General features: G+C 45.8%; 2 protein-coding genes across 3 annotated transcripts; one reads left to right on the plus strand and one right to left on the minus strand.

Annotated features, from left to right (window-relative positions):
- Nucleotides 1-19: 19 nt before the first annotated feature.
- On the plus strand, nucleotides 20-14,116 carry E4F1 (E4F transcription factor 1). The gene is made up of 14 exons (XM_083372696.1): nucleotides 20-191; nucleotides 1,027-1,151; nucleotides 1,425-1,521; nucleotides 2,493-2,698; nucleotides 2,889-3,009; nucleotides 3,315-3,467; nucleotides 4,578-4,744; nucleotides 5,096-5,323; nucleotides 5,512-5,617; nucleotides 8,863-9,080; nucleotides 10,381-10,579; nucleotides 11,418-11,578; nucleotides 12,126-12,188; nucleotides 13,203-14,116. Exons 1-14 carry the CDS (start codon nucleotides 32-34, stop codon nucleotides 13,572-13,574), a joined length of 2,376 nt encoding a protein of 791 aa, XP_083228822.1. The 5' UTR covers nucleotides 20-31; the 3' UTR covers nucleotides 13,575-14,116.
- Nucleotides 14,117-14,265: 149 nt separating this feature from the next.
- Nucleotides 14,266-24,036, minus strand: ZDHHC4 (zDHHC palmitoyltransferase 4). 2 transcript variants are annotated; one of them, XM_083372704.1, is made up of 7 exons: nucleotides 23,971-24,036; nucleotides 23,032-23,157; nucleotides 20,930-20,991; nucleotides 19,971-20,149; nucleotides 17,265-17,390; nucleotides 15,850-16,094; nucleotides 14,266-15,437 (listed from the first exon to the last, which is right to left on the minus strand). In XM_083372704.1, exons 2-7 carry the CDS (start codon nucleotides 23,149-23,151, stop codon nucleotides 15,165-15,167), a joined length of 1,005 nt encoding a protein of 334 aa, XP_083228830.1. In that variant the 5' UTR covers nucleotides 23,152-23,157; nucleotides 23,971-24,036; the 3' UTR covers nucleotides 14,266-15,164. The 2 variants fall into 2 exon arrangements, with proteins under 2 accessions (XP_083228830.1, XP_083228829.1); XM_083372703.1 differs by having other exon boundaries at nucleotides 23,948-24,005.
- Nucleotides 24,037-26,281: the final 2,245 nt, after the last annotated feature.

Genomic DNA, 26,281 nt, shown 5'->3' on the forward strand with positions numbered 1-26,281 from the left:
CGCCATCTTGGTGGTTGCGGCGCCTTGCGACATGGAAGCCGCGATGGCAACGGGCGCTGGGCCGGCGGGGCTTACGGCAGCTGGGCCACGGGGACGCGAGGGCGCTGCTGAGGCGGCGGCGGCGGGCGGCCTCCCTCCGTCTCCCGCCGCCGCCGCCTTCCTCAGCCTCCCGACGCCTTTCGAGGACGAAGGTACTTCCGCCCGGGGGAAGGCGGGGGAGGGGGCGCCTCGGGGCCCTCCGGGGAAGCAGCGGCTGTTCTTGCCGCGGGGGCGGACCTGCCCTCGGAGCGGCGAAAGGCGCCGCGCAGGCGGACCGTCGCTGGGCCCGTCGCGACCCAACTCCCTCCGCCGAACCTTCCGGGCGGGGGTGGGTGGGGGACGTCCTCGGTCTGGCGGCGCGGCGCAGCCCCGCTCGGCGTGTTGTGAGCTGGGACAGTTGCTGAGCGCTCTCTGCGGCAGCCTACCTCGCAGGGGTGTTGTGGGCAGGCAAGCGGGGGGCCCTTCTCTGGGCTTCCGGGGTAAGGGGTGCCTCCCTCTCTGCCAGGTGGGCTCTTCTGCTGAGGGCCTTTGAGAGCCCTCCGGGCTGGTGCAGGTGGCAAAAAAGGTACCGGTAACCTTGGAGGTCATCTAGTCCAACCCCCTGGCGGGAGACCTATACTGTTTCTGATAAATGGCTGTCCAGTCGAGGAGGGGCAGGATGCTCTTCCGACAGTTTCTGGTCCTGTGTTGGGGTTTGATCTTTGTGAAGATTGAATCCCAGCTTGGCCATGACCAGCTTTATGATTATTTAGGCTCCATCTTGATCGCTGTTTTTGCCCCGGTCGTAAAAAAAATGCTCGATTAGAGGCATCAACTCCATGTTTTGCTTTGGAATTATTGGCAATGTTTAAACTGCTACTGTTTATTATCCCAAGCCTGTAAGTGCTAATATTGGAATGAATACAGCCGTTGAGGTTGGTTATTTGCAAATCTCCTTTTCATGCTGCCTAAAGTGTGACAGGGTCCTTGTTTTTTTTTGCATTCTAGATGAAGATGATAGGCACAAATGTGGTCGCTGCCAATCCGAGTTCACTTCTTTGGAAGAATTCGTGCAACACAAGTTGCAGAAACTTTGCCAGCGGACTCAGGATGCAACTACAGCAGCAACCTCGGCAAGTTTCTCAAGGCAGCATCTTAGCTCTGCTTACCAGACGTGATCTCACTGGGCAACAGGGTGGGAGTGCAAGCTGGATAAATAAGGAGCTTTGTAGGCTCAAATGACTGCAAAATGCGTCACCTCTTCCTTACAATGAATATTAGCAGAAGATCTTATGGCAAATGCTGTTTTTATCATTTCCAACAGTGTAAATTTTATAAAAAGATCGTTTTGGAACATCCTTATCACAATAGGCATATTCATATTAAAGCTTCATTTGTTCCATCAGGTGATTTCATCAGTTGAAGCGCCTATAACTGTAGCTCATATAGTTGTTGAAGCAGCTCCAATAACAGAAGAAATCAGCAATGTACCTGAAATTGTAGGTAAGTCCACCAGCCGCTTAAATAACTTTATTTTAGGCAGTCAGTAGGCCTGTTGTGGGTATTTAAAGGAGAGGAATGTAACAGAGGAAGAATAAACGCTTTTCATGCAGAAGATCCCTTATTCAGTTCCTGGCATCTCCAGGTATTAGGAAGGAATCCTCTTGAAATGATGCTGCCGTTAATCATTGCTGGCAGTAGTGGATTAAAGGATAAATGGTATGGTGCCATGTGCAGCCATTTGTCTGTCTCAGTACTTTTCCATGATTTTGAATAAATGTAATCATCGAACGTTAGGTCCTCTAAGATTAAATAAAAACATTCTTCTCAAAAAGTGCAGTGAAAATGAAAATGTCATGCCATGAATTATCAAGTTAATATCTTGAAGTTGTCATATAAATTTATGTTGATCTAAGGTTATCGGGAGCTCAGGAAAACCCAGGAGAGAGAAACCAAAATGATTGTTTTTCGCTGCAGAAAAATAAAGATTTAAAAGTTTTTTATTTTAGAAAAGGTGTGAGAGCATTATTACGTTAGTTTATTGTTAAAGTGGAATGAATGGTTAGAAGTCATGCAGATCCTTTCGTTCTACTAAAATTTGAGCATCAAAGTGCAAGTGGTTGCTGTAATAGAATAGACAAAATGCTTTTGAGAATACAGAATAATGGTGTGATTGCTAGCTGAGATGAAATGTATTGATTGATTCACATAAGGTTATTTGTCCACTAAATAATATGTCTTGATGTGATCCAGAATAAATTCATATGAACATTGCATGGAAGTGCTTTCTCTGCTCACAGAACCCTTCCAGTTCCGCCAAGGCCTGCAGAGGGATTTGCTTCAGCCTGAATTTAATGGCAGAAACCACTCCATCATGGGAGCGTATCCAGTGTGGCCACCCAAAAAGTGCCACTAGCTGGTTATGGAATGTGGTCTTCTGTAAAGAATCTAACTGGCTTTGGGCCTCTTTGCAGGTAGTGGGCAAATCAAGGAGGTTGTTGTAGGTGCAGATCATGTCTTTGAAAGCCCCAACGGCCCCAGTGATGAAGATGGTGGAATTAATCAGAGTAATCCAGGAGGCCCAGGGGAAGGTGCTTCTCTGGAACTTATCAAAGTTAAACTGCTGGTTAATAAGGAAGGTCGTTACGTCTGTGAACTGTGCCACAAGACATTTAAGACGGTATGTTAAGGATTTTAGCAATGTTCATGGTACCGTTAGATAAATGATTAATAAGATGAATCTAGTGAGACACAATCATTCTTGCCTCGGGTGAGAAAAGGCAGCAGCGTTATAGTTTGAAGTGTCATGTTCTTAAAACGAAAACCCCATGTCCGGCAGCACCACAAACATTTGTATCCTTTGATTTCAGGCCAGCATTCTCAAGGCTCACATGATCACTCACAGCAGCAGGAAGGACTACGAGTGTAAGTTATGCGGAACATCTTTCAGGACCAAGGGTTCGCTGATCCGACACCATCGCCGCCACACAGGTGAAGAGAGGACTTGGTTGGCTGTATGTAGTGACTCGGTTATTAAGCAACTTTCAAAACTAAGACTAAAAAGAGCACAGGGGAAGGCTTTGGGAGTTAAAGGGTATTTGAACAGCTAGGAGGAGGGATTTGCATAAAAGGATTCCAGGATTAATTCCTGATGCTGAAGCATTTACCTTGCCCTCGCCCCTCCTACTGTTGGAAAGCTGTATATAGGCCTCACAGCAGGGTTGGCAGCAGAAACTTCACCCAGAGATGGTGGAGCCAAGTTCTTCTCTAAAGTAACTTTCCTTTGGTTTCTCTAGATGAGCGTCCTTACAAGTGCAAGAAATGTGGGAAAAGCTTCCGGGAATCAGGAGCTTTGACTCGACATTTGAAATCCTTGACGCCCTGCACTGAGAAAATCCGCTTCAATATGAATAAAGAAATAGTTGTTAGTAAAGAGGATGTAGGCTCAGGTCAGTGAAAAAGCTCATAGGTTGTCTTGCCTTTGGGGGAATGAAATAGAACTGATGCGGTTTGCATGAAGTGAGGACGGGCACAGAAGATCTATGCAATAGATTCAGTGGAATATCACTAAGCGAGGAAACGTTAATTCACAAAAGAAAGGAAGGAAAAAACTGCCTGAGAGAAAAGGCATGTTGCAGTGTTCAGAATGAAAGGAGGTGCTAGGGGGTGACGACTTAGACATCTACACAGTGGCGTCAACCCCGGCTGTTGGCGGGAAGAGGCAACGTGGTGGTAGGTCACAGATGAAATAGATCCGTTTGGACTGAGCATATGTTCAGAAAAGCCAATAATTCTTCCGGATCTACCGAGAGCCATTGTTCTCTACATCAGAAATGGACTTTGAGGGTCTGTTTTCTGCCAGTTTCCATAATGGGATGCTGAAAGAACTGGGAGTCCTAATCATGCCATTTATGGAAGCTGGCTTTAGGTTCGGGAAGCACGTCAGTGGATAATATCCTTCAGGTGAACAGATTCTTCTGGATTAGCGAGGCAATAAATAGCACAAAAAGAAAATAGCGAAGGATTTTGATTAGTGCTGATGATCAGCCTTGGATCATCCTGAACAGTCCGGAGGACACCACACATTTAGTAGGGACAGGATACATCTAGCCACTGTGGTGACCAGTGCACTGAGCTGTTTTTGTTAATGTGAACCCAGGTAATTAGATTTAGCATGTTCCAAGTCTAGAACCAACTAATTCAGTGTCTGGTTTTTCAAATCGACGCACAGGCAGGTCAAGCAAAGCAAGAAGAAATCATGAAGAGACACAGCCCCAAATTAACCCCAGTCAGTCCAATATGCCATACCAAAAATTAGTCTTCCCTGGTCAGGATTCTGCCTTGTGACGAGGCCTTAGGCAAGCATTGGTCCATCAGAGAACAGCACTGGTGTCCCATAGTTGTGTGAAAGCTTTCTCTGAAGGCTCAGGGGTTGCCTTGTGCGCTTCTGGCAGGCAGTAACCCAAGTGAGCCAGAGGGAGCTGCTGAAGTGCTTCGCTTGGCTTCCCTTGAACCCAGCCGCTGGTGACACTCTTAGCTGTGTGCTGCTTTTCTTGAAGGGGCCAGCAGCTCCAGCAGCGAAGCCATTCCCACGCTGGCAGCTCCATCTTTGGAGGCCTCCCCTGTAATCCATCTGGTGACGGATGCGAAAGGGAATGTCCTCCATGAAGTCCATGTCCAGATGCAGGAGCTCCCCGTCTCGGAAACCAAGGCGATGGGACAAGAGGTTAGTGCAACCTGTGTTTGGGGGAAACGTCATCTTGTAACACCAGGAGAAGTGGTGGCTCCGGCCCTGGTCATCCTGAACCAGCCACCCAGAGAGCCCATAATAACGACTCACTGCTTGAGGTTTGTCTTGAGAAGGAGCTGCAATGCATTTCAATCATAATCCAGCCAAACAAAACTGTCAGAGCTCCAGACCTCGGTTAGGATGGAGGATGACACTTTGAAGGGTTCCCAAAATCAAAACTATGAGAAATGTTGATCAGAAGCAATAGAATTTGGGGTTCTAGGTTAAAGGTAGATGTTTTTTCTTCCTGCTTAGCAGTCATTGTTGCTGCACCCTTATTTTGTTTAGTCCAATCTTGAGCTGTGCCCTGACCAGGAGGACAATGAGAACTTGCTGAGAGAAGCCATGAGGAATTCTGGAATCGTGATTGAGCGAGTATCCATAGAGGAGAGTACCAAATCCAATGAAAATGGTATTGGTGCTGCTGCTGCTGCTGCGGATTTAACGAACAAAGAGGAGGAGACATCTGAGAAATTGTGTGAAGAGCAGTATGTGGAAATTGAGCACATAGAAGCTGTAAGTTCATCTTTCAGCCCTGGTAATTTAAATGCAGCCTGCTTGGCTAGTCTGTGCTGTGTTGTGGTACCACTGAATATAAGAACATGGGGACTCTTGAATTTGCTTGAACTTTTATCTTGTAATCTTCAAGGTTTCTCTCAGTCAAATGCGCAAGTAATTTATGCTGGGCTCCCTCTGTTTCATAGCCAGATCCTGAAGCAACCAACGAATGTAAGCGACACGTGTGCCCTTATTGCAGCGAAATCTTCAGGGAGCAGAGTAGTCTCGACCTCCATATCAGCGGACATCTAGGTGAGAGGGCATCCTGCAGGCAAAGCCCTTCCTTGGATTCCCTAAAGACGTCACCTTTTTTTTGTAAAAACTCAAGTTGATCTTAAGACATGCCAGGCCAGGAGCCTTCAAACCTGGCTCTTTTATGACTTGTGGACTTCAACTCCCAGAATTCCTCAGCCAGAAACGCTGGCTGCTGAGGAATTCTGGCAGTTGAAGTCCACAAGTCATAAAAGGGCCAGGTTTGAAGACCCCTGTGCTAGGCAGTAGAGGCAATCCTCAACTTACAATAGTTTGTTTAGTGACTGTTCACAGTTACAACGGCACTGGAAAAAGTGATTTAAGACCATTATTCACACGGCCGTTGCAGAATCCCCACGTTCACCTGATCTACATTGGGATGTTTGACAGCTGACTCATATTTATGACGGTCGCAGTGTCCCAGGGTCACGTGATCCCCTTTTGCCACCTTCTGACAAGCAAAGTCAGTGGGGAAGCCAGATTCGCTTAACAACCGTGTTATTAAGTTAACAACTGCAGCAATTCCCTTAACAACTGAATCAAGGGGCAAAAGTGGTAAAATGGGGCAAAACTCACTGAACAGATGTCTTGCTTAGCCACAGAAATTTTGGCTCATTCATCATAAGTCAAGGACTACCTGCGTTACAGTTTCAGTAGCAATGTTTCTGAGGTGCTCTTTACGTCATCTCACATTTTTCATAACTTACTGAGCCTTGGTGGAGCAGTGGGCTAATGCCTCCTTAAGTAACACCAGCTGCCTGCAATTAGTGCAGGTTCGCATCCCACCAGGCTCAAGGTTGACTCAGCCTTCCATCCTTCCCAGGTAGGTAAAATGAGGACCCAGATTGTTGGGGGCAATAAGCTGACTTTGTAATAATGCCGTTTCGGGGGCCCCAAAAGCCCTAATAAGCAGGCATATACATAGAATGAAGGCTATTGCTAAGCACATTGGTTTGTGCTTAAATTGTAAGCTGCCCTGAGTCTTCGGAGAAGGGCGGGATATAAATGGGATTAAAATAAAATAAAATAAAATAAAAAATAGTACAGGGGTGGGGAACCTTGGCTCTTCTATGACTCATGGACTTCAACTCCCAGAATTCCTGAGCCAGCCATGCTGAGGGCAAAGGGAGAGGTTTCCAAGCTGAGCCATGCCGGCTCAGGAATTCTGGGAGTTGAAGTCCACAAGTCATAAAAGAGCCAAGGTTCCCCACTCCTGGTCTAGTATAAGTAACTGTCCAGTGCAGCATTCCTGATGGCTGCTTTTCAGATTCTCTCCAAATGCCTCTAGGGAAGGGAATCTGCAGACTGGCTCATCGCGGTAAACTTTCCTGGTGTCCAACTGAGATCTCCTTTCTTATAATTTAAACAGATTCTTTCTTATCCTGTCTTCTGAAACAACTGAACAATTCAGCTCTGTTTCTACATATCAGCTCTTCAGATATTAGGACTCCCTGCTGTTTGTTTGCTCCAGGGTAACTATATGCAGTGCTTCCGGTCATTTTTTCCCCCCCAGAAATTTTATTCTTTACCATCTTGCTTGCTGCCTTCTAGATGTGCCCCAGTTTGTTAATGTCCTTTCTAAAATGTGGAGCTCAAAACTGGATGTACAGGTAGTCCTTGATTTACAAACAGTTGCTCATAACCAAAGTTATTCCCCAGGATTACTTATAACCCAGATTCGAAGTTCCAACAGCTGGAGGGGGTGGGGAGCTCAGAAGTCATGTGATCACATTTTGGGTGGTTAGCAACCCACCTGCATTTACAGCCACTTGTGGCGTCCCACAGTTATGTGACCACAATTTATGATAATTTTTGCTGCAATCTGACATTAACTTCCTGCAAATAGATTTGCTTAACAAACTGCAAAAGTCATAAAATTGGATGCCGTCACATGGAGACTTGCTTAATGACTGGCATGACTTATGACTGTTAATTACAGACTCAATGATGGTTGTAAGTCAGGGACTTCCTGTACTTCATTCTAAAAGGGGTCTAATCAATATAGAATAAAGAGGAATAATGATCCTGACACTGTCTTTCTGTTGATTCAGCCAATCACATTTGTGGTTATATCACTTCGTTGGTTCGGCTTATGATTTACCAAGATCCCAGACTTTTCTCCTTTTTGTTGTCCTTGAAGCTTCCTAGCCAGATTTGGGACTTTGCATTTGTTCCTCTTGAAATTCCTATGTCTGGCTTTTGCCCTTTGTGTGCTAACTTGTCTAGATGAGTTTTACTATCCCTGCTTTGATATCCAGATACGTAGATGAACAGGCTGAGTATTTGATGCTCCAGATGGCCATCCAGATGCAGTTTTGCTAGCTTCTATTGGTGCAGAAAACCTTACTTCTGGGAGCAGTTTTTAAATCTAGTTGCCACACACCTAGGTACCCTATTTAGGTTTAAACTAAATATGTAGTAGTCAGCTTGGGCTAAGGAGTTTTCTTCACATCTGAAGCCAATTTTACATTTTGGTTCCAGTGATTGGGCAGCAATATTTATGTAGTGACCTCTCAAGATTAATCCAGAGCTATAAATTGGGTGTGGAGGAGCTCCCTCTTGCCCTGCATCCTTCCGTGGGGCTACTGCTGTCACTTGCCACATCAGAGCCCTTAGAAGACCAGAGTGTTTCTTCCTTCGCTTTAGCATTTAGCCTACGTGGTCCTTGGTCTGCTGTTCCACATATTTAGAGCAATCAGCCACCATCAGATAAATGTTCCTTTGTCTTGTCCCAAAGGTATCTGGACTTACTTTGTTTTTACTTGAAGACATTTTGCTTCTCATTGAAGAAGCTTCTTCAGTTCAGACTGAATGGTGGAGAATGGAAAGATTTATATTCCTTGCCGTCCTGTGGTCGTTAGCACTCTTTCTGATGGCCTTGATGAGTCTCAAAAAGCACTAATGACCAGATGACTGCAAGGAATATAAATCCTTCCATTCTCCACCATTCAGTCAGAAGTGAAGAAGGTTCTTCAATGAGAAGCGAAATGTCTTCAAGGAAAAACCAAGGAAGTTCAGTTGCCTTTTGAAAAAGCAGCTTTGGGACAGCCGTGACCTGGACGACTGAGAATCTCCACAGACATTCCTTTGTCTTGATTTGTGAGAAATGCAGGAAGTGCCGTCACGCTTCCTTGGCCAAGCCTTTGTGAGCAGACCCATAGAAACTCATCCAGTTGATAAAAGTCCTGGAATTTCCATTTGTAACCATTTTATTTGTGTACCATCTCCTTTCATTTCTCCCCCAGACTACAAATCTTTTACCTGTGAGGAGTGTGGCAAAGAATTCACCAAAGGATACTTGCTGAAAAAGCATCAGGAAGTGCATGTGAACGAGCGGCGGTTCCGTTGTGGGGAGTGTGGCAAGCTGTACAAGACAATTGCACACGTGAAGGGGCACAGGCGAGTGCATTCTGACGAGCGGCCCTATCCTTGCCCCAAGTGTGGGAAGAGATACAAGACCAAGGTAAGGAACTTCGTACCTTTGGGGCTTCCCGTCTTCTGAGATTCTTGGTGTGTTTGGCCCTTAACAGTTGCTGAACATGTTGAAACCACCTGCATAACTGCAGAGGAGGGAGGAGTAACGTAGAGTGGGGAAAGACTAGGGATTTTACTTCTGGAAGGACTTCAGGAAATGAAATAGATAAGGAAAGGAATAGGGCAAGCATTGAGAACATGCTCTGCTGCTCTGGAAGAGAAGGTGGCAAGTCCATTCCTGACCTCTGCAGAAATTCCTGACTGAACAGTTGCAGCCTGCTCTATCCGGGGCTGTCCTTGGAGCACCTGGAGCCTGCAGCATTATGGGCAGTAGCTATGAAACACCAGTGTGGCCTCCGCTGGCTCCCAGTAGGCTTCTAGGAGCAATCAGGGTGCTGGGTATCACCTTTAAAGTCCTACCTGGCATGAGGCTGGGTTACTTGCAGGACCACCTATCACACCCCAGCGGTTTCTGCCCATCTTGATGGATTTGGCAGAACAGGCGCACTGTTGCCTGGTGGGCCCTGGGAAGCCTGCCTTCTCTGTCCCCAGATGGACCTGACCCTGTTGGCTTTAGCAATGTGGTAAAGACCTGGGTTTTCCGCCGGGCACTGGGGCGAGGATGTTAAAGAAGCTGGCATGGGGTGGTTGATTGGATTCAGATTTGATCAGGGTTTTAAATGTTTTTTTTTAATTATATGGTGGTTTTTGATTCTTGTTCGCTGCTCAGTGTTTCTTCTGGTAGTTGGATGTCTGTATAGGTTTGGTAAAATGAGTATTTGGAAAAAAATCTGTTACTTAGCCTAGGATATTGTTGAATGATTTTCAACTGATCCCACATTTCTGGATAATGTTGATTTATCGGGATCGATTTTAGACTATCTTGATATTGATATGATAGCCCTGATCGATTGATTTCTATCAGAAAGCAGAGGTGGGGATCTCATTTAAATCTCATTAAAGCAGCGACTCTTTTTGACTGTACTCCTGCAGTCTGACCAACCTCCCACCCCACCCCAATTAGTAAGAAAATTACGGCTATTTCATGGTGCTGTGGATTTTTTAGACATACCTATCTGTCTGTCTGCATCCGTCCATCCTTCTGTCCATCAAAACCAAAATCGTGCTGTTCCAGCAAGATTATTTGCATTTGCTCCTGAAAGATAGGAGGTTTCTGACCTTAAACTGAATTGCATTTATATTGTGAGGAGGTTTGGAAGGGAGTATATCAGTTTTGGAAAACCAGCAGTTCTGGAATCCAAGCTGACTCCCCTGTCCTCTTTCCACAGAATGCACAGCAGGTTCACTTCCGAACGCACCTGGATGAAAAGCCGTACGTCTGCCAGTTCTGCAGTCAAGGCTTTCGGGAAAAGGGTTCTTTGGTGCGCCACATCCGTCACCACACGGGCGAGAAGCCATTCAAATGTTACAAATGTGGCCGTGGGTTCGCGGAGCACGGCACCCTCAATCGGCACCTGAGGACCAAAGGTGAGAGGATGGTTTGTCTCAAGGGCAGGTGTGTGCGCCTCCCTCTGCCTTGGCTTCCAGTACAGAAGCCGTGTTCGTTGCACCTCCGTCTGTCTCAGCTCCCTCCCCTCCCGGATCTTTTTCAAGTGCTAACAGAGCTCCTGTTATAAAGCATTTGAAGCTTCGTTAGTCCCAGTGGGAGGTAAGTAAAGAAGCTTTTTAAGATGTTGAAAAATTTAGGGCCTTACGCTACGTTAATGTGCAACAATAAAACATTTAGAATAAGAAAAAAGTTAATTTGCATCATAGCAGTGCCATACATGTGTGCCTTGGGTACAGATAGTCCTCGACTTGTAACCATTCGTTTAGTGGCCGTTCAAAGTTGCAACAGCACTAAAAAAAAGTGGCTTATCACTGTTGCAGCATCCCCATGGTCATGTGATCAAAATTTGGGTGCGTGGCAATTGGCATGTATTTATGGCAGCTGCTCGCTCCCAGAGACGTGTGAACTCTGTTTCTAACCTTCCCAGCTGGCTTCCAACAAGCAAAGTCAATGTGGGAAGCCAGTCTCACTTAACAACCGCATGATTCACTTAAGCTGCAGTGATTGCTTAACAACTCTTGGCAAAAAAGGCCGTAAAATGGGGCACAACTCTCTTTAACTGTCTTGCTTATTTTTGGAAACTTTGGACTCTGTTCTGATCATAATTTGAAGACTACCCACACTGAATTACGTAAAGCTCCAGTTATTTAGGGTAAGCAGCTCTTCTGCATATTGATGTTGAACTTTTAATTAGGGAAATTCTTCCTGCTGTTCTTCTAATTGATGCTGAGCTGCCTTTTCCTCCACCTTCCCCAGGCGGCTGCCTGCTTGCCTTGAAAGAAGCTGAAGAAGCAGTGGTATCAGAGGAGGGCCAATCTGCTGACCGTTTGGCTGCTGCTGTAATTTCAGAAGACCCCCCTACAGTCCTGGTGGAGTTTTCCTCCGTGGTGGCAGATACGCAGGAATACATAATTGAGGTAAACTCGTCTCACCGGGGAAAGCAGAGCCTTTGGTAAGCGATTAATATCGCAGCCCTGGAGACTAATGTGGGCCAAGAACTATGGAGACTAGGAAGTGTCTAAGGCAGTGATGGCGAACCTTTTAGAGACCGGGTGCCCTAACTGCAACCCCAAACCCACTTATGTATCGTCGGGTGCCGGGTGGGCGTGGCCAATTGGGTGGGCATGGCTGCGGTGGTAACGGCAGACTGGGTGGGACTAAAAAGTTCAATCAGTCAATTCCAACTTTGGGAGAACATTTTTTTTCCCTGCAAGAAGTTGAAATTGATTGATTGAACTTTTTTTTTTTTGCACACGGTGGTGAAAAGTGAAAAGGTTTTATAAAACCCAGCTGAAGGCTAAGGACTGGGACGACGGCGCACATGCCCACAGAGAGGGCTCTGCGTGCCACCTGTGGCACCTGTGCCATAGGTTCGCCACCACAGGTCTAAGGTATGTGGACTGTGGTCCCAAAGTGTCTTTGAATGGTTGAGGCTAAATTGCTGCTGTGCATTCTTTCTTAAAGACAGCTTCTGAAGACATGGAAACCAGCGAAGCTGCTGAGATCATCGAAGGAAGCAGGCACGAGGTGGGTGGCTCTAAGGATGCTTGTAATGGTCACAGCAACAACTATTTTCAGCACTGTGAGGAGCGAGTCCTTCCCCCAAGTGCTAAATCCTCAAGTAACAGAACCTGTGTAGCAAGCAGAGCATGTGATGGATTTGGCCCTGGTAACTCCAGCAAGGAGCATCTCCAGCATGTCTCCGTCAACCAGCCACTTTTCTTCAGAGAAATCCCTTTCTGGTTTATTTCAGTAGCCAGTGAAGCTGGATGGTCAATAAATTTAAATTTTAATAATGATAACTGGACAGAAAGAGACCCACTAAAGTCTGTTCCCAGGATGAGTTTGCTTCTTCATTAAGAATTCAAGTCTTAATAAATGTAATAATCTGGGTTGAAGGATTAGAAGGGAATCGAGAGGAGAGAGGAAAAAATGGTTCTTCCTGAAGAGCCTAATCTCATCACTTGCCTCCCCCCCACCTCCCCACCTGGATCTCACACAATGCAGATACAGAACAAAATTTCAAGATTGAAATTTCTGATCCCCAAATTGGATAATCCTTTCTAATTTGCCTGGTTCTCAGAAATGGAATTTCATCTCATTCAGATTTTCCTTAGGGAATAGGAAATTATTTTTGGCCAGAAAGTTCTTGCTTAGAGTGAGGCAAACCTAATAAACCAGATTGTGAGTGTTCTCTAGTTCAGAATTGCCTGTTTGGGTGGCGACTCTTTAGGAACCCTGACAGAAATAGCCAATCCTTTGTTGATTAGCTACATTCCTGTTGAATGTGGTGCTGGGACTGAGGTGGGGCTGCTTCCCTATTTTTGGGTTGAACAAACGGGGCTTTTGATTGATTGGTGTCCTGGGAGCCAGACATGCACTGCAAGAAGTTCAGCTGTCCACAGCTTGTGTTTGGACCAGTTTTCCTCCACATTAAGGAGGTTAAACTGCACTAAGTAGCAAGATGCAACCCTGTCTGAAGGGTTGAGTCCTGATGCATGGGATAAATGAAGACAGACGAACCTTTTTTCCCCTGTGCAGGTGGACAGTCACATAATGAAGGTGGTTCAGCAGATAGTAAACCAAGCCAATTCTGGCCATCAGATAATTGTCCAGAATGTCACGGTGGCAGATGATTCAACCATGACAGTCGACGGCGTGGACCCTGACACGATTGCCATAGCAACTCCAGAGAGCCTCACGGAGCAGGTTGCCATGACCTTGGCGTCAGCAATTGGGGAAGGGGCTGTGCTGGCCACAGAGGGCAGCGGGGAAGTGGAGGAAGCCACCGTGACCATGGTGGCATCCGAAGACATTGAAATCATGGAGCACACGGGAGAGTTTGTGATTGCAGCCCATGAGGCGGCGGAGGAGGAGGAGGATGACCTGGAAGTTCAGACTGTGATTGTCTGAGGCACCAGGCGGCTTCAAGCGGGGACCTTTGCAGAGCAGCAGCCTGGCCGCACCCCCAGGTCCCAGATAATGTGAGGCTGTCCTAAGAGCCGGTTCGCATGCTGCTTCTCATGAACGTGTTACGTGACATGGGAACTGAGCCCTTGGCCACCTGTTCTGGTCAGGGAGCATAGCTAACCCTTCTGGACGTGGCAGCCTGTTGAAACCAGGCAGTTGTCAAGTAAAGCACTTTAGAGGAAAAAATATTGTGTGCAGGGATACTTAATTATGTGGCAGTGAGGGATTCCAGGCACGGGAGGAAACTCGGCGGCTTTTCATAGGAGTGTGGATTTTAAGCAGCTCGGGAGGAATATCAGCTTAGAAAACCAGGGGCTTTATTTGCATCGCCAGAATACTCAGAAAGGCCACATTGTACATTTTTGCAACCATGTAGCTTTTAATTATCTATTGTCTGATTTAACTTGTAAATATTTTTTTTAAAAAAATAATTTTTACATTACTGTATTCTGATGTAATTAAAAGAGAGTGCTGATGGCTTCAAATGTATACGTGGTTATTTCTCTCCCAGGAATGTTGGTATAATCTAGCAGGAGAAGGAATTGTGCAAGAGGGCAGCTTACAGGCCTCCTCATAATTTAAGGATTGGAGGAATGCAACCATAGAATTGACCTCTTAGAACAGGGGTAGGCAACCTCGGCTCTTTCCTGAGCCAGCCATGCTAGCTCAGGAATTCTGGGAATTGAAGTCCATGAGTCATAAAAGAGCTAAGGTTGCCTACCCCTGTCTTAGAGGTTTCAAATACCGACATAATGCAATTCAGGACTTTATATAGTTCTAGCTACCTGCAAAAGTGACTCTGGACTGGGACTTCCTGGTAATTTACTGCAGGAAATGAAACAGATGTAGGTCTCCAGCCATCTTACCTCACCAAGTATATATAATATAATAGTACAGACAAGTACCTGCCAACACTCCCAAGACCTAACAGTTGTTGACAAAAACAAGAAGTCTGGATAGTGGGCGTGGCATGTCGAGACAGGAGAGAGAGAACTGGAAAAAAACATAAAATACTAAGACCTGTAAATAGAAAATAGAACAGCTGTGGCAAAGGAGAACAAAGATAGTCCCAGTAGTAATTAGCACCTTGGGTGCAATCCCAAAACATCTGGAGCAACATTTGGAACACGTCTGACAAAAGTCCCTTCAGTCAACTGTAAAAGGCAGCCTGACTGCAAAACAGCTTAAATCCTGCAATGATGTTTTTTACACCAAACATCTGCTTTCCCCAGGTCCTTGGGAGGGACTCAATAGGCGGATAAAAATGCCAAATCATGTCTAAACAGCTGCCTAACTGCTTTCACCACCACAATATCAATGTATCACCTCATCCCAGGGGCTTTTTAGCAGGCAAACTTTTAAAAGTGCAAAGAATAGCACTCGGCGTGGCGCTCACATTAATCTAATAGGTTAACTCATTTTCCACTTCTAGTAGACAGAATAAAAATTCATTCTACAGAAGGTAAGTTTGTAAGGTGCAAATTTTTGCTGGGTCCACTGTGTGTGTGTGTGTGTGTGTGTGTGTGCAGGGATTCACTTCCTTTTCTTTGCAGGACTTGTCAGAGGCATCACAATTTCTGCCAGATTGGCCCAGACTCCTTTGGAGTAAATATTTTTGTAGCCTTCCTGTCTGCTGTTTTGCTCCAAGTATGAGTGTGTATATCTTGCTGCTTTAAGCCATTCGTTGCTCGTCTGGTTGGTCAGTACAAGATACAGGATGAAGCAGAAATAGGAGCCCAGTATAACCAGGAGAAGGATGACAAAGCCCAGCACGAACACAATTCTAGGAAAGGTCAAGAAAAGATGCTGTGAAGAGAGGGGGAAACGAGTTAAAATCCAGGATCTCCATCTCCCCTCCTAGCCTAGTCTAGCAAATCATCCATTCTGGCAACATCACTTGCTAAAGTGAGTTGGAAGAGACCCCCAGAAGTCATGTAGCCTAGCCTTCTGCCGAAGCAGTTTGGTCATATGGCTATCTCCTGTGAAGAATCGCAGAATGGGCGGCTCCACTAGTTGAGAGCTCTTAGGATGAAACTACCCTGAAGATTGTATGGACTGATTAGGAAGCAAGCAAAATCATTTAATGCCCTATCAAATGTTTTCAAGTACTGTCTTAAGGCAAAGACATGATTTCAATCTGTTCTACCCTCTCAGGCTTTTGAAATTAAGTCTTTGTACCCTCCCCTCATGAAAAATGCACAAATTAGTCAATATTTACCTGAATAAGAAAGAAGGTATCAACTGAATGTTCTTGACCTTGGTCATCAGTATAATATCCCAATGTAAGATTTGACAAAAGGACCACCTGGATGAGGAAGCCGGCTGTTAGAGCCGCAATGGAAGCTGCCATGGAGATCAAAGTGAGCAGGTAGCAAAGGAAGAACCGGATGTTCAAGGCTCCAATGCAGTTGTTGACCCAAACGCAGTGGTGATCAAAACGATGTACGCAGCCGCGGCACACGCCTGAGTGGAAAATGGTGGACGAGGGTCAAGATTTTAAGAAATTATAATGAAAGCCAAGTCAGGCAGCATTTTCATCTATGAGCAATAGCAAAGAAGGTTTGCTTTAGTGAAGGAGGAAAAACTTGGTATATCAACCTGCACTGATTTTTGATACTGCAAAGATTTAATTGGCTCTCCTCTAATAGTTTTCTGAATGTGATTTCCCAGTTTCATAAGAAAAGACATTTAACAGCAAGTTAAAGAATACTTTGCAATAGGAATGAATTAATTACTGTAAATACTACAGGTAGTCCTTAACACCTATTCATTTAGTGACTGTTTGAAGTTATCACAGCACTGGAAAAAAGTGACATGACCATTTTTCACATGACAGTTGCAGCATCCTTATGCTCGCATAATCAAAATTCAGAGGCTTAGCAACTGGCTCATATTTATCACGACTGCTGTGTCCTGAGATCACGTGATCCCCGTTTGCGACCTTCTGACAAGCAAAATCTATGGGGAAGCCAGATTCACTTAACAACCAGGTCCCTAACTTAATGACGGCAGTGATTCACTTAGCTATGGCAAGAAAGGTCATAAAATGGGGCCAAACTCACAACTGTCTTGCTTAACAACAGAAATTTGGGGCTCAGTTGTGTTTGTAAGTTGAGGACTATCCGTACTACACTCCTTTATTCTACAGAGTTTCATTCTACATTAAAGACAGTAATACATTAATTTGGCAGCACTGATTTAAAACCTGATTTAGAGGATCAGTACAGAGGGATAGCAAAGGGATAACAAGTGAGAATTTATGTCTTGGGGTGGGGAGAGGCTTTCTCAGTGACTCCTGGAGTGGACTTTGGGCAGGGCCCATTGCAACTGGTCCTTTCTGGGGAAGATTCCTGATGTCCATCAAGCTGTCATTGAAATAAAAAAACTGAAAAATGTTGACCAGGCCTCCCCGGCAGCAGAGGAAGCCAGAGCTGTAGGGCACGTTTTCGTTTTCTGTGGGAAAGGAGGCACTCGTGGGGCAGAGTTCCTTTGCTCTGGAGAGCTGGGTGGAGAACAAGGCAGGTTCCCCACTGACCTCACTCTAAATGATGGCAGGGTTTGCATAAGAAGCTCTGAAGCGGATCACAATGCATAAACAGGCTTTCCAGGGACAGGCTAAATCGAGACTCTTACCGCAATGCCTGGATCTGGCTGGTTTTCTCACTGCACAGGTAGGGCATTCAGCATCTTGTTGAAACATCAGACCATCGTACGCATATGCATGAAGAAAGAGAAGCTGGTTGGATTTGGTGATGATACCTTGTGGGAAAAAGCAAAGGTTCTTACTAGCAGAACAATGCAGACTGCAATGTCTCGCCTGTTGTGAGATTTCCTTCCTGTCATCTGCTGCACGGGTCCCCAACCTCGGCAACTTTAAGACCTGTGGACTTCAACTCCCAGAATTCCCCAGCCAGCATGTCCACAGGTCTTAAAGTTGCCGAGGTTGGGGACCCCTGATGTACTGTACCTGAAGTACCATAGAGTTAACCTTGAGGGTCCAGGTCAGAGACACCCTTGAGATAAAGTCCACTGTTTTCCTCTGAAGCCAATCTCTCCTGCTCTGTACCAGAGAAGCGTCTCTGGGCTGGTCCTCACACCCCTTAACCACACCAGAGAGATGCCCAGCTAATTGCACTTATGCCGCACTCCTCCATCGGATTCCCAGCCAGCAGCTGAAGCAATTTAAGTTGTTTACATGAGTGCCAGTTTTAAAGCACCACTTCTTCTGTTTAGTCGTTAAAAATGACTGGATCCATTTGGACACACTTCAGTGATATGGCTTCCGACCAGAGGAATGGGATCCACTCAGCTCCTTTGGTCAAGTTAGGCTCTGGCTCACATCCCTTCTGGAGCCGGCATTATTCAACACATATTAATAATCTGGATGATGGGACTCATAGGTTGATGATCAAATCTGGCCCATGTTCAGAAATTGCCCAGATGACTTCTAATTTGTACCCTCCTCTGAATCTGCAGCTCAGTTCAAATTCAGCTCACTTGACTGATAATTAAACCCACCATTCTAAACCCTAGCCACCCTCACCCCCCCCCCCATTAAGGAATGAGGGGCTGCTTGTGCAGCAGCCAGCAGAAGAGGAAGCAACGGTAAATGTTTGCTTTTGCAAGTCATTAGCAGACTGTGATAGCAGACTCTTTACAATTTAATTCTCTTTCTCTCAAAGTACAAGTAGTCCTCAACCACAACGGAGCCCAAAATTCTGTTGCTAAATGAGACATTTAAGTAAATTTTGCCCCATTTTACGACCTTTCTTGTCACGGTTGTTAAGTGAACCACTGCAGTTGTTAAGTTAGTGACGTGGTTTTTAAGTGAACCTTGCTTCCCCATTGACTTTGCCTGTCAGAAGGTCGCAAAATTTGACCACGTGACCCTGGGACACTATGCAACCGTCATAAATATGAGCCAGTTGCCAAGCATCCGAATTTTAATTACACGGTGGGGATGCTGTTATGGTTGTTAAGTACGAAAAATAGTCTTAACTCACTTTTTTCAGTGCTCTTGTAACTTTGAACAGTCCCTAAATGAACTGTTGTAAGTCGAGGACTACCTGTATTGAATTTTAAGATGTCTGCAGAAATCAAACATTCTCGGAGAGTTACAACTACCCTACTCAATACTGACTCAAGTAGAGTGAAAACCTCTGGTGCTTTCAGCTGGCCAAGCAGCAGAATCCTATTGTCAAGGGATTTGTTTTAACGAAACCCATCTAGAAGTCAAAAACGTTTCTTGTAGATTCCAGATCTTGAAATTAAGAGTTAGAACTGATCAGGACTATAACAACAGACATGCAGTATTAATTTCCAACAGCAGTTTCAGACACTAAATAGGCAGATGTCCCCAATTCACAGGAGGATGTAAAGGAATCGTTCATTCTGAAAGCTCATATCTAAAGCCAACTTGATGTCTGAACTTTTATGTATCCTAAACAGTGTGCCACTATAGCTGGAGTAAGTCAAGAACTGCCTTTGGAGTCAAATATGTGACATTTTAATCCCGTATTTATTAAACTGTAAGAGAGCAAGCTAAATTGTTGTTTGTGAATATACAAAACCCATGTAAGTTCACGAGAACTGTCTCATAGAATTGCAGAATCTTTGAATTACAGACCAAGTAGTTTTGCTCTTTGTATAAGCCATTATTGCAACATTTCCTAACACTGGATTATTTTATTGAACTCATGTTAACTTATATTGAACAAAGTTAACTTGTTAACTTTGCATAGGAATGCAGGTAGTCCTCGACTTACAAGAGTTTATTTAGTGACCATTCAAAGTTACAACAGCACTGGAAAAAGTGACTTATAACCATTTTTGATACTTACAACAGTTGCGGCATGGTCATGTGATCAGAATACAGACCCTTGGCAACTGACTCTTATTTATGACTGTTGCTGTGTCCCAAGGTCACGTTTTGTGACCTTCTTACAAGCAAAGTCAATGGGGAAACCAGATGTACTTAATAACCGTATCTTCACAACTGCAGTGATTCACTTCACAACTGTGGCAAGAAAGGTCGTAAAATGGGGCAAAACTCACTTAACAAATGTCTCACTTAGCAACAGAAAGTTTGGGCTGAACTGTGGTCATACGTCAAGGACTACCTGTATGCCAGCAATCAGGCTGAGTACGTACATCAGCTAAGACTCCGAGCAGTATTCAAGCCTTAAGGTAGAACTACCGGTGTGGAAAGAGAACAAGCTTTGCCCCAAAGCATCGCTTGCTCAGTCCACAGCCAGACAGCCGCCATTGGGGCCCCGTCAGCCGCCCACCCAGGACAGTGCAGGTGTGCAAGAGCTAAGCTTGTAAGGAAAAGGGCCTCACCTGGATTACTTTTGGAGCAGAGGATGAAGAAAGCTGCGTTCACAGCCAACAGGAGGTAAGGAAGAAGGAGGACAAGCCTGCTGAACTGCAGCTCTTGGCAGTAGCCAAACACTTCCCAGGTATACTCGCCATAAACCAGCCCTTCCAAGATCAAGTGCAAGACCACAAAGAAAGAATTTCTGCAGCAAGGAGAGAATGAGATGTATTCCTTCTGCCCGCTTTTAAAGGAAAGGGAACTGCCTCTGAGCTGAGTTTGCCTATCGGGCCTCAAAACTTGTTCTGTGGTTTACAATCCTAACTCAGAACTCAATACGGACGCCTTAGGTGAATTCACTTCACCTACCTGGCAGCTGCATGTGCACAGCAGCCCAAGGCTGGTTCTGCTTTTTGCAGTTTTAGGATGACGTGTTTATTAATTTCTTTGGCTTGTATCATACCATCCCTTCAGAAGCATCCAAATGGAGGAACTTCTGCTGTTGCACTGGGTGGCCCAAGGAATCAGACGGGGAGCTAGGACCACAGAATGACCGCCATTTTGCTCTAAGCGAAGAAGCTTGGTGAAGAAAGGCCTCCTTTGTTCCGTAGCTGCTCTGGAGCTACAAACAGAAGACTGGGAGGGTCTCGTTCCTGAGAGGATCTTGTGGGAATGCTGAATGTATTACAACTGTTCTCCAGGCTTCTTGCCATTGCAGGAGCAGTTTCTTTCCAGCAAGTCAAAGATACTGAAGAAAGAGGACAGTAGGCCAGCAGACCTCGTCCCAAACAAAATTTAAAGATCAATGTCATACTACAAAATTGTATGCCATATAAAACTAGGAGCTGAGTATGTAGAAGGGACATTGCAAGTCTGAACGACACTTGAAACTATTTTACCAAGCTAGGATGTTCCAACGGCCCATTAATGCCAATATTCACAAATGCCAGAGAATGGAGCCAATAAAAAAGCAGACGGGCAGTACCGTGTATGGAAGAGTCTATGAGCTGCTCTGTGAACTGGAGCTGGAATCACATAGGAGAACACCTGCATCAAAGGAGATAAAGCAACAAAATTATTTTAAAAAAGAAAAGGTGGGGAGCACAGACAAACTCACTCACTCACAAAACCTACAAGGTCACTGCTCCAGAACCCCCAGGAACCGCACGTCAGCCTTGATGCTAACCTTCAGGTTGTTAGTTGTCAAACGGCAACTTAAAGAGCCCCTGGGATGGAAACGGTCATTGCTGAACCAATCCTCCGCATCTTTAGAAAAGGAAGGAGGAGAGGGAAGCATGAACCCATCATCAAGGACAGACTGCCACTACCCCACAATTCTTTCAGGATATTTTGTTTATATTAGGAGCCTACACCAAATAATGTCATCTAGAGTGAACTCTCAAGATTCCTCTTTCCGCTAGGTATTCAAGATGGACAGCAATTAATATTTATATGTATTTATATGTAAGGGTGTAGGTATACACATATGTTGTACATAGCATGTTTATATGTGTTATGTATGTGTACACTTTAGAGAGCAGGCAACAAAAAATTCATTTTTAACGTGTGCCAATGTGCCCACAGTAAAAAATGACAATAAAGTTGTATCTATCTATCTACTGAAACAGCATCTCCCCAGAAAGCCAAACAGCTCCCATCTTAACAATAATCTTGATATTAAGACAACATTGCTCATTCTGGTTGCTGGCATCGGGCAGCGCTTGGATAGGGAAAGCGTAGCCATCATGATACAACTTGCTCTCTCAGTAATTTTCAGCATCATCAGTTCGGGTTTGCTTCTGGACTGCATGCCAGGGCTGAGAGTGGGATTCATGGCGTTCTCCTTCGTCTGTGGATAGGTCTAGTTGGAGATTGGGGGGGGGGGAGAAGTAACCAGAGACCCCTGTTATGTTGGGTACATGAGGGCTCAATGCTCTCATCCCTCCTGTTTAACATCCACATGAGGTGAGGCCATTGGTCTGTGGGACACATACGCATCTTAGCCACAGCCAGGCGTTGCTATCAAGATACTGTCCCAGGGTTTGGAGAGGAACAGCCTTGGAAAGCCAGTCCTCCCTCTCTCGCGGATCCTAGTCTTTAAAGCACTCTCCTTCCTGAGGTTTGCAGGGAGAACCTCCCTGCCTCTCTTCAAAGAACCCTTTTGAGATTTGGCTGTATCTCCAGGTCTTGGTCAGAGCAGGGGACGGATCCATTCTATGGCATTCCTGTTTTAAAATTGTTTTGCCCCTGGCTTTCTGATAATGTTTTGGGTTTTATTTTCGTACTTTGTAAGCTGCCCAAAGTTGAAACAGATTGGGGCAGCCCATAAATTTCATAAATCAATAAGTTCATTTCAGGAAATAACGTACAAGAAGCATTTCCATCTTCTTCCCTGAAAGAGGCTGATGTCCATGCTAAAGCAAAAGATTCTGGGAATTTTGCTTCTACAGGTAGTCATCGACTTACAGCTGCAACTGGGCCCAGAATTTTTGTTGCTAAGTAAGAAATTTGTTGAGTTTTGCCCCATTTTACAACTTTTCTTGCTACATTTGTTAAGTGAATCACTGTAGTTGTTAAATTAGTAACATGGCCGTTAAGTGAATCTGATTTCCCCATTGACTTTGCTTGTCAGGTTGCAAAAAGGGGATCACCTGACCCTGGGACATTGCAACCGTCTTATACACAAGTTGTCAAGTGCTGGAATTTTGACCATGTGACCGTGGGGATGCTACAGTCAAAAGTGTGAAAAATGGCCATAAGTCACTTTTTTCAGTGCTGTTGCAACTTTGAAGGTCACTAAACAAACGGTTGTAAGTCGAGGACTACCTGTACTTCATACTAGAGCAGAGACTGCAAATGATGGAGGTTGACCTACAAAATACTGGAAGGAGGAACAGCTATAATGCTGGGCTTTCCTTTCTTTCTCCCCAAGCAAAAGTTATCTGTCTAGAGGCTTGCAAGTGTGAAGGGTGGTATAGAAATTTGATAAATAAAAATAAGATAAGTGACTGGACTGGGGTCCAAGCCAGAGGTGTAAAGCCTTGTGTTGGAAGGGCAGAAAGCGGCACACAGCTGGATGACCCTTACTTGTGTTGCGCCCCTGATGAGCCTCCAAGAGAAGCTTTGCTCCCGTCGGGAGGAGATGCAGACCGCCACACTGAGCAGCACCAGGCCGAGATACAGGCCGAAGAGGATCACAAAGTCCATCTTGTCCTGCAAAACCCACACATGCCTTAGCAGGTTGCAGCTCGGTGCCTAATTTCCCCTTTGGGCCCAAGGAGACCTGCCGAGCGTGGCTTCCACGTTCAGCAGGGCGAAGCAGGAATGGGCTGCAGGGCAGGCAGGGGTACAGGTAGTCCTCAACATACGACCACAATTGAGCCCAAAATTTCAGTTGCTAAACAAGACAGTTAAGTGAATTTTGTCCCATTTTACGACCTTTCTTCCCACAGTTGTTAAGTGAATCATTGCAGTTGTTTAGTTAGTTAACACGGTTGTAAAGTGAATCCAGCTTCCCCACTGACTTTGGTCGCAAAAGATCACGTGACTCCAGAACCTGGCAACTGTCAAAAATATGAGTCAGTAGCTAATTGGCTGAATTTTGATCATGTGACCAAGGGGAGGCTGCCACAGTTGTGTGAAAAATGTATTTTGTGTATGCCACTGTAACTTCAAACGGTCACTAAACGAATCATTGTAAGTTGAGGACCATCTGTATCTAGACACACACCCCCCCGCCGTTCCTGCCAGCCGCACCTAAGGGAACCAGAGCGGCGAGTCAGGAGGCTTCCTCTCCGGAGCCCCCAGAAGGGCCGCGCAGACTCTCCGCGGCTGCTCGCCGGGATCGGGGGAGGCTCCCCCGCCGCCCGGTCTTATGGCAGCCGCGTCGTCGAGGCGAGGCCCCTCGAGAGCCATTTCGAGGCCCCCTTCTTGCAACCCCGCGAGAAGCAGAGGAGCCCCCCCCCAGGGGAACGAGGCGCCCCCGCGTCGCTTAGCAACGGACCCGCGACCGGCTCTTTCGCTCACGTGATCCCCGGAACGGGCGCCGCCATGACGGGCGGGGGGCGGGGGCGGGGCAAGCGATTATCCAATCCTGGAGCTCGCGCGCGCTCGAGAAGGCAGGATGGGAATTGTAGGAGCGCCGCCCGGTCGCTGCGCTGAGGCGCCTGGGAAGCGCCGCTGGAGTAACAGCGGTCGGCAAGGATCGGTTGGCTTTGGTCTCGGTCTGCGCGGAGCTTCCACGGCCGCAGCGCCACAGGCAGCGGAGTCTCTGGGGGAAGATCGCACAGTGTTTAAATAAAGAAGGAAAAAAGATGCAACAACCAGCCAAATATAAGTGCTAACGACCAGGTGACTGCGAAGAAACCTCGTCCTTCCAACCCCCTTCAATTCAGTCAGGAGTAATCCGGCCAGAACCGATGAAGCTTCTTGGATGAGAAGCGAAATGTCTTCTTTTTCCTCAAAGGAAAAAAAAACAAAGAACAGTCCAGTTGCTGTTTGAAAAAGCACCTTTGAGACGAGCAAAAGATAAATACAAAATGTAAAATGTGCCACCTGGCAGGCACCGGGGCAGAAAGGCACTCCTGGCCCCCACCAGGTGACCCACGGCCCCCAGACCAGGCTCCTCTGGCCGAACCCACAGAAAGACGTTACCTGCAAGCAGCCTGGATGGACATCAGAATCAGAGCTGGAAGGGATCTTGGAGGTCTTCTAGTCCAGCCCCTGCTCAGGCAGGAGACCCTACCATCTCCGGCAAGTGGCTCTCCAGTCTCTTCTTAAAAACCTCCAGTGATGGAGCACCAACAGCTTCTGGTGGCCAGCTGTTCCACTGGTTGATTGTCCTCCCTTTTAGGAAGTTTCTCCTTAATTCCAGGTTGCTTCTCTCTTTGGTCAGTTTCCAACCATTGTTTCTTGTCTTGCGTTTTGGTGCTTTGGAAAATAAATTGGCCCCCTCCTCTTTGGGGCAGCCCCTCAAATACTGGAATACTGCTATCCTTCTCTTCTCTAGACCAGCCAAACCCAAGTCCTCCAACTGTTCTTCATATGTTTGAGTCTCCAGGCCTTTAATCATCTTAGTTGCTCTTCTTTGCTCGTTTTCCAAGTCTCAACATGTAGGAAATAAAGCAGACTGAGTCAGCATTCCAGGACCAGTAGAAAAGATTTATTGCGCAGGTTCAGACCCAGTTTGTACTGAACAATCTGAACCCTGTTTCAAGGAAAAGCATACACATATATAGTCTTCACAAACAGCCAAACACGTAGATGCAGTTTATAAACTCTGATTGGTTACATGAACTTTTAAGCCTCCCTTCGCTTTATGCCCTATTAGCTAAATATCGTGCATCTTTGTTTCCAGGAAGGCTGCAGGTGTCTTGCGAGCGTCTGTGTTTCCTGTGCTATGCTTGTGGTTAGCTACAAGCGAGACCTATGTGGTTAGCTATAACAAAAGTTTATGCTGCCTGACTGAGTGTGACCCCCGGTTTACCTTGTGGCTTGACATTTTCCATTTCCTTGTTGTTCTTCTACCTAATACACGGGTATTCTCGCTTCTATGTCTGACCTCACAGTTATGACATGCAGCATTCATATGTATTCTTTGTATTTTTTCATGACCTACTTTAAACATGTTTTTTGTAATGTGACCAAAACGATGCAGTATTCCAAGTGTGGCCTTACATAGGCCGTGAGATCCCTAAGGAGACCCTTCCCCAATTGCCCAGGACCCCATGCTGCTTCTGAAAAGGGGCCTCTCAGGAGGGAGACCAGAGTCCTGAAGGGACACAGGAGGGACAGACACTGGCAACTGGACAGGAGGGCAAATGGGCAAGGAGAGGAGGACTCGGTAGCTTTTGAATTTCTTTGGCATCCATGACAAAACCTAGGCAAAAAACTATTTTAAAAAAATTCTTAGGCCTGCATGCCTATGAAATGACTTTTTCCAGCATCACCAGTTCTTCAATCACAGTATTTTTCAACAAATCTTTATTTTCAAAGACATACGCTAGCAATAATCTAGAATTGACAACATTCCAAATTTCATCATGACGAATCAAGCGATTGTATATTTATTTATTTATTCGGTTTATATACCGCCCTATTCCCAAAGGACTCAGGGCGGCTTACAAGGCAAAATTTCAAAACAATCCAATATAAAATTAAAATTAAATTAAATTAAGTCTAGCCGCAAAAATTAAATCACAATTTAAAAACATTAAACCCCTCAGTCCAGACCAGATAGCTCAAAGAGCCAGGTTTTTAGGTCCCGGCGAAAAGAACGAAGGTCGGGGGCAGTCCGGAGTTCCGTTGGCAGTTGATTCCATAGGGCAGGCGCGCCCAC

The sequence above is a fragment of the Vipera ursinii genome (assembly GCF_947247035.1).
Source record: "Vipera ursinii genome assembly, chromosome: 13".
Taxonomy (NCBI): domain Eukaryota; kingdom Metazoa; phylum Chordata; class Lepidosauria; order Squamata; family Viperidae; genus Vipera; species Vipera ursinii.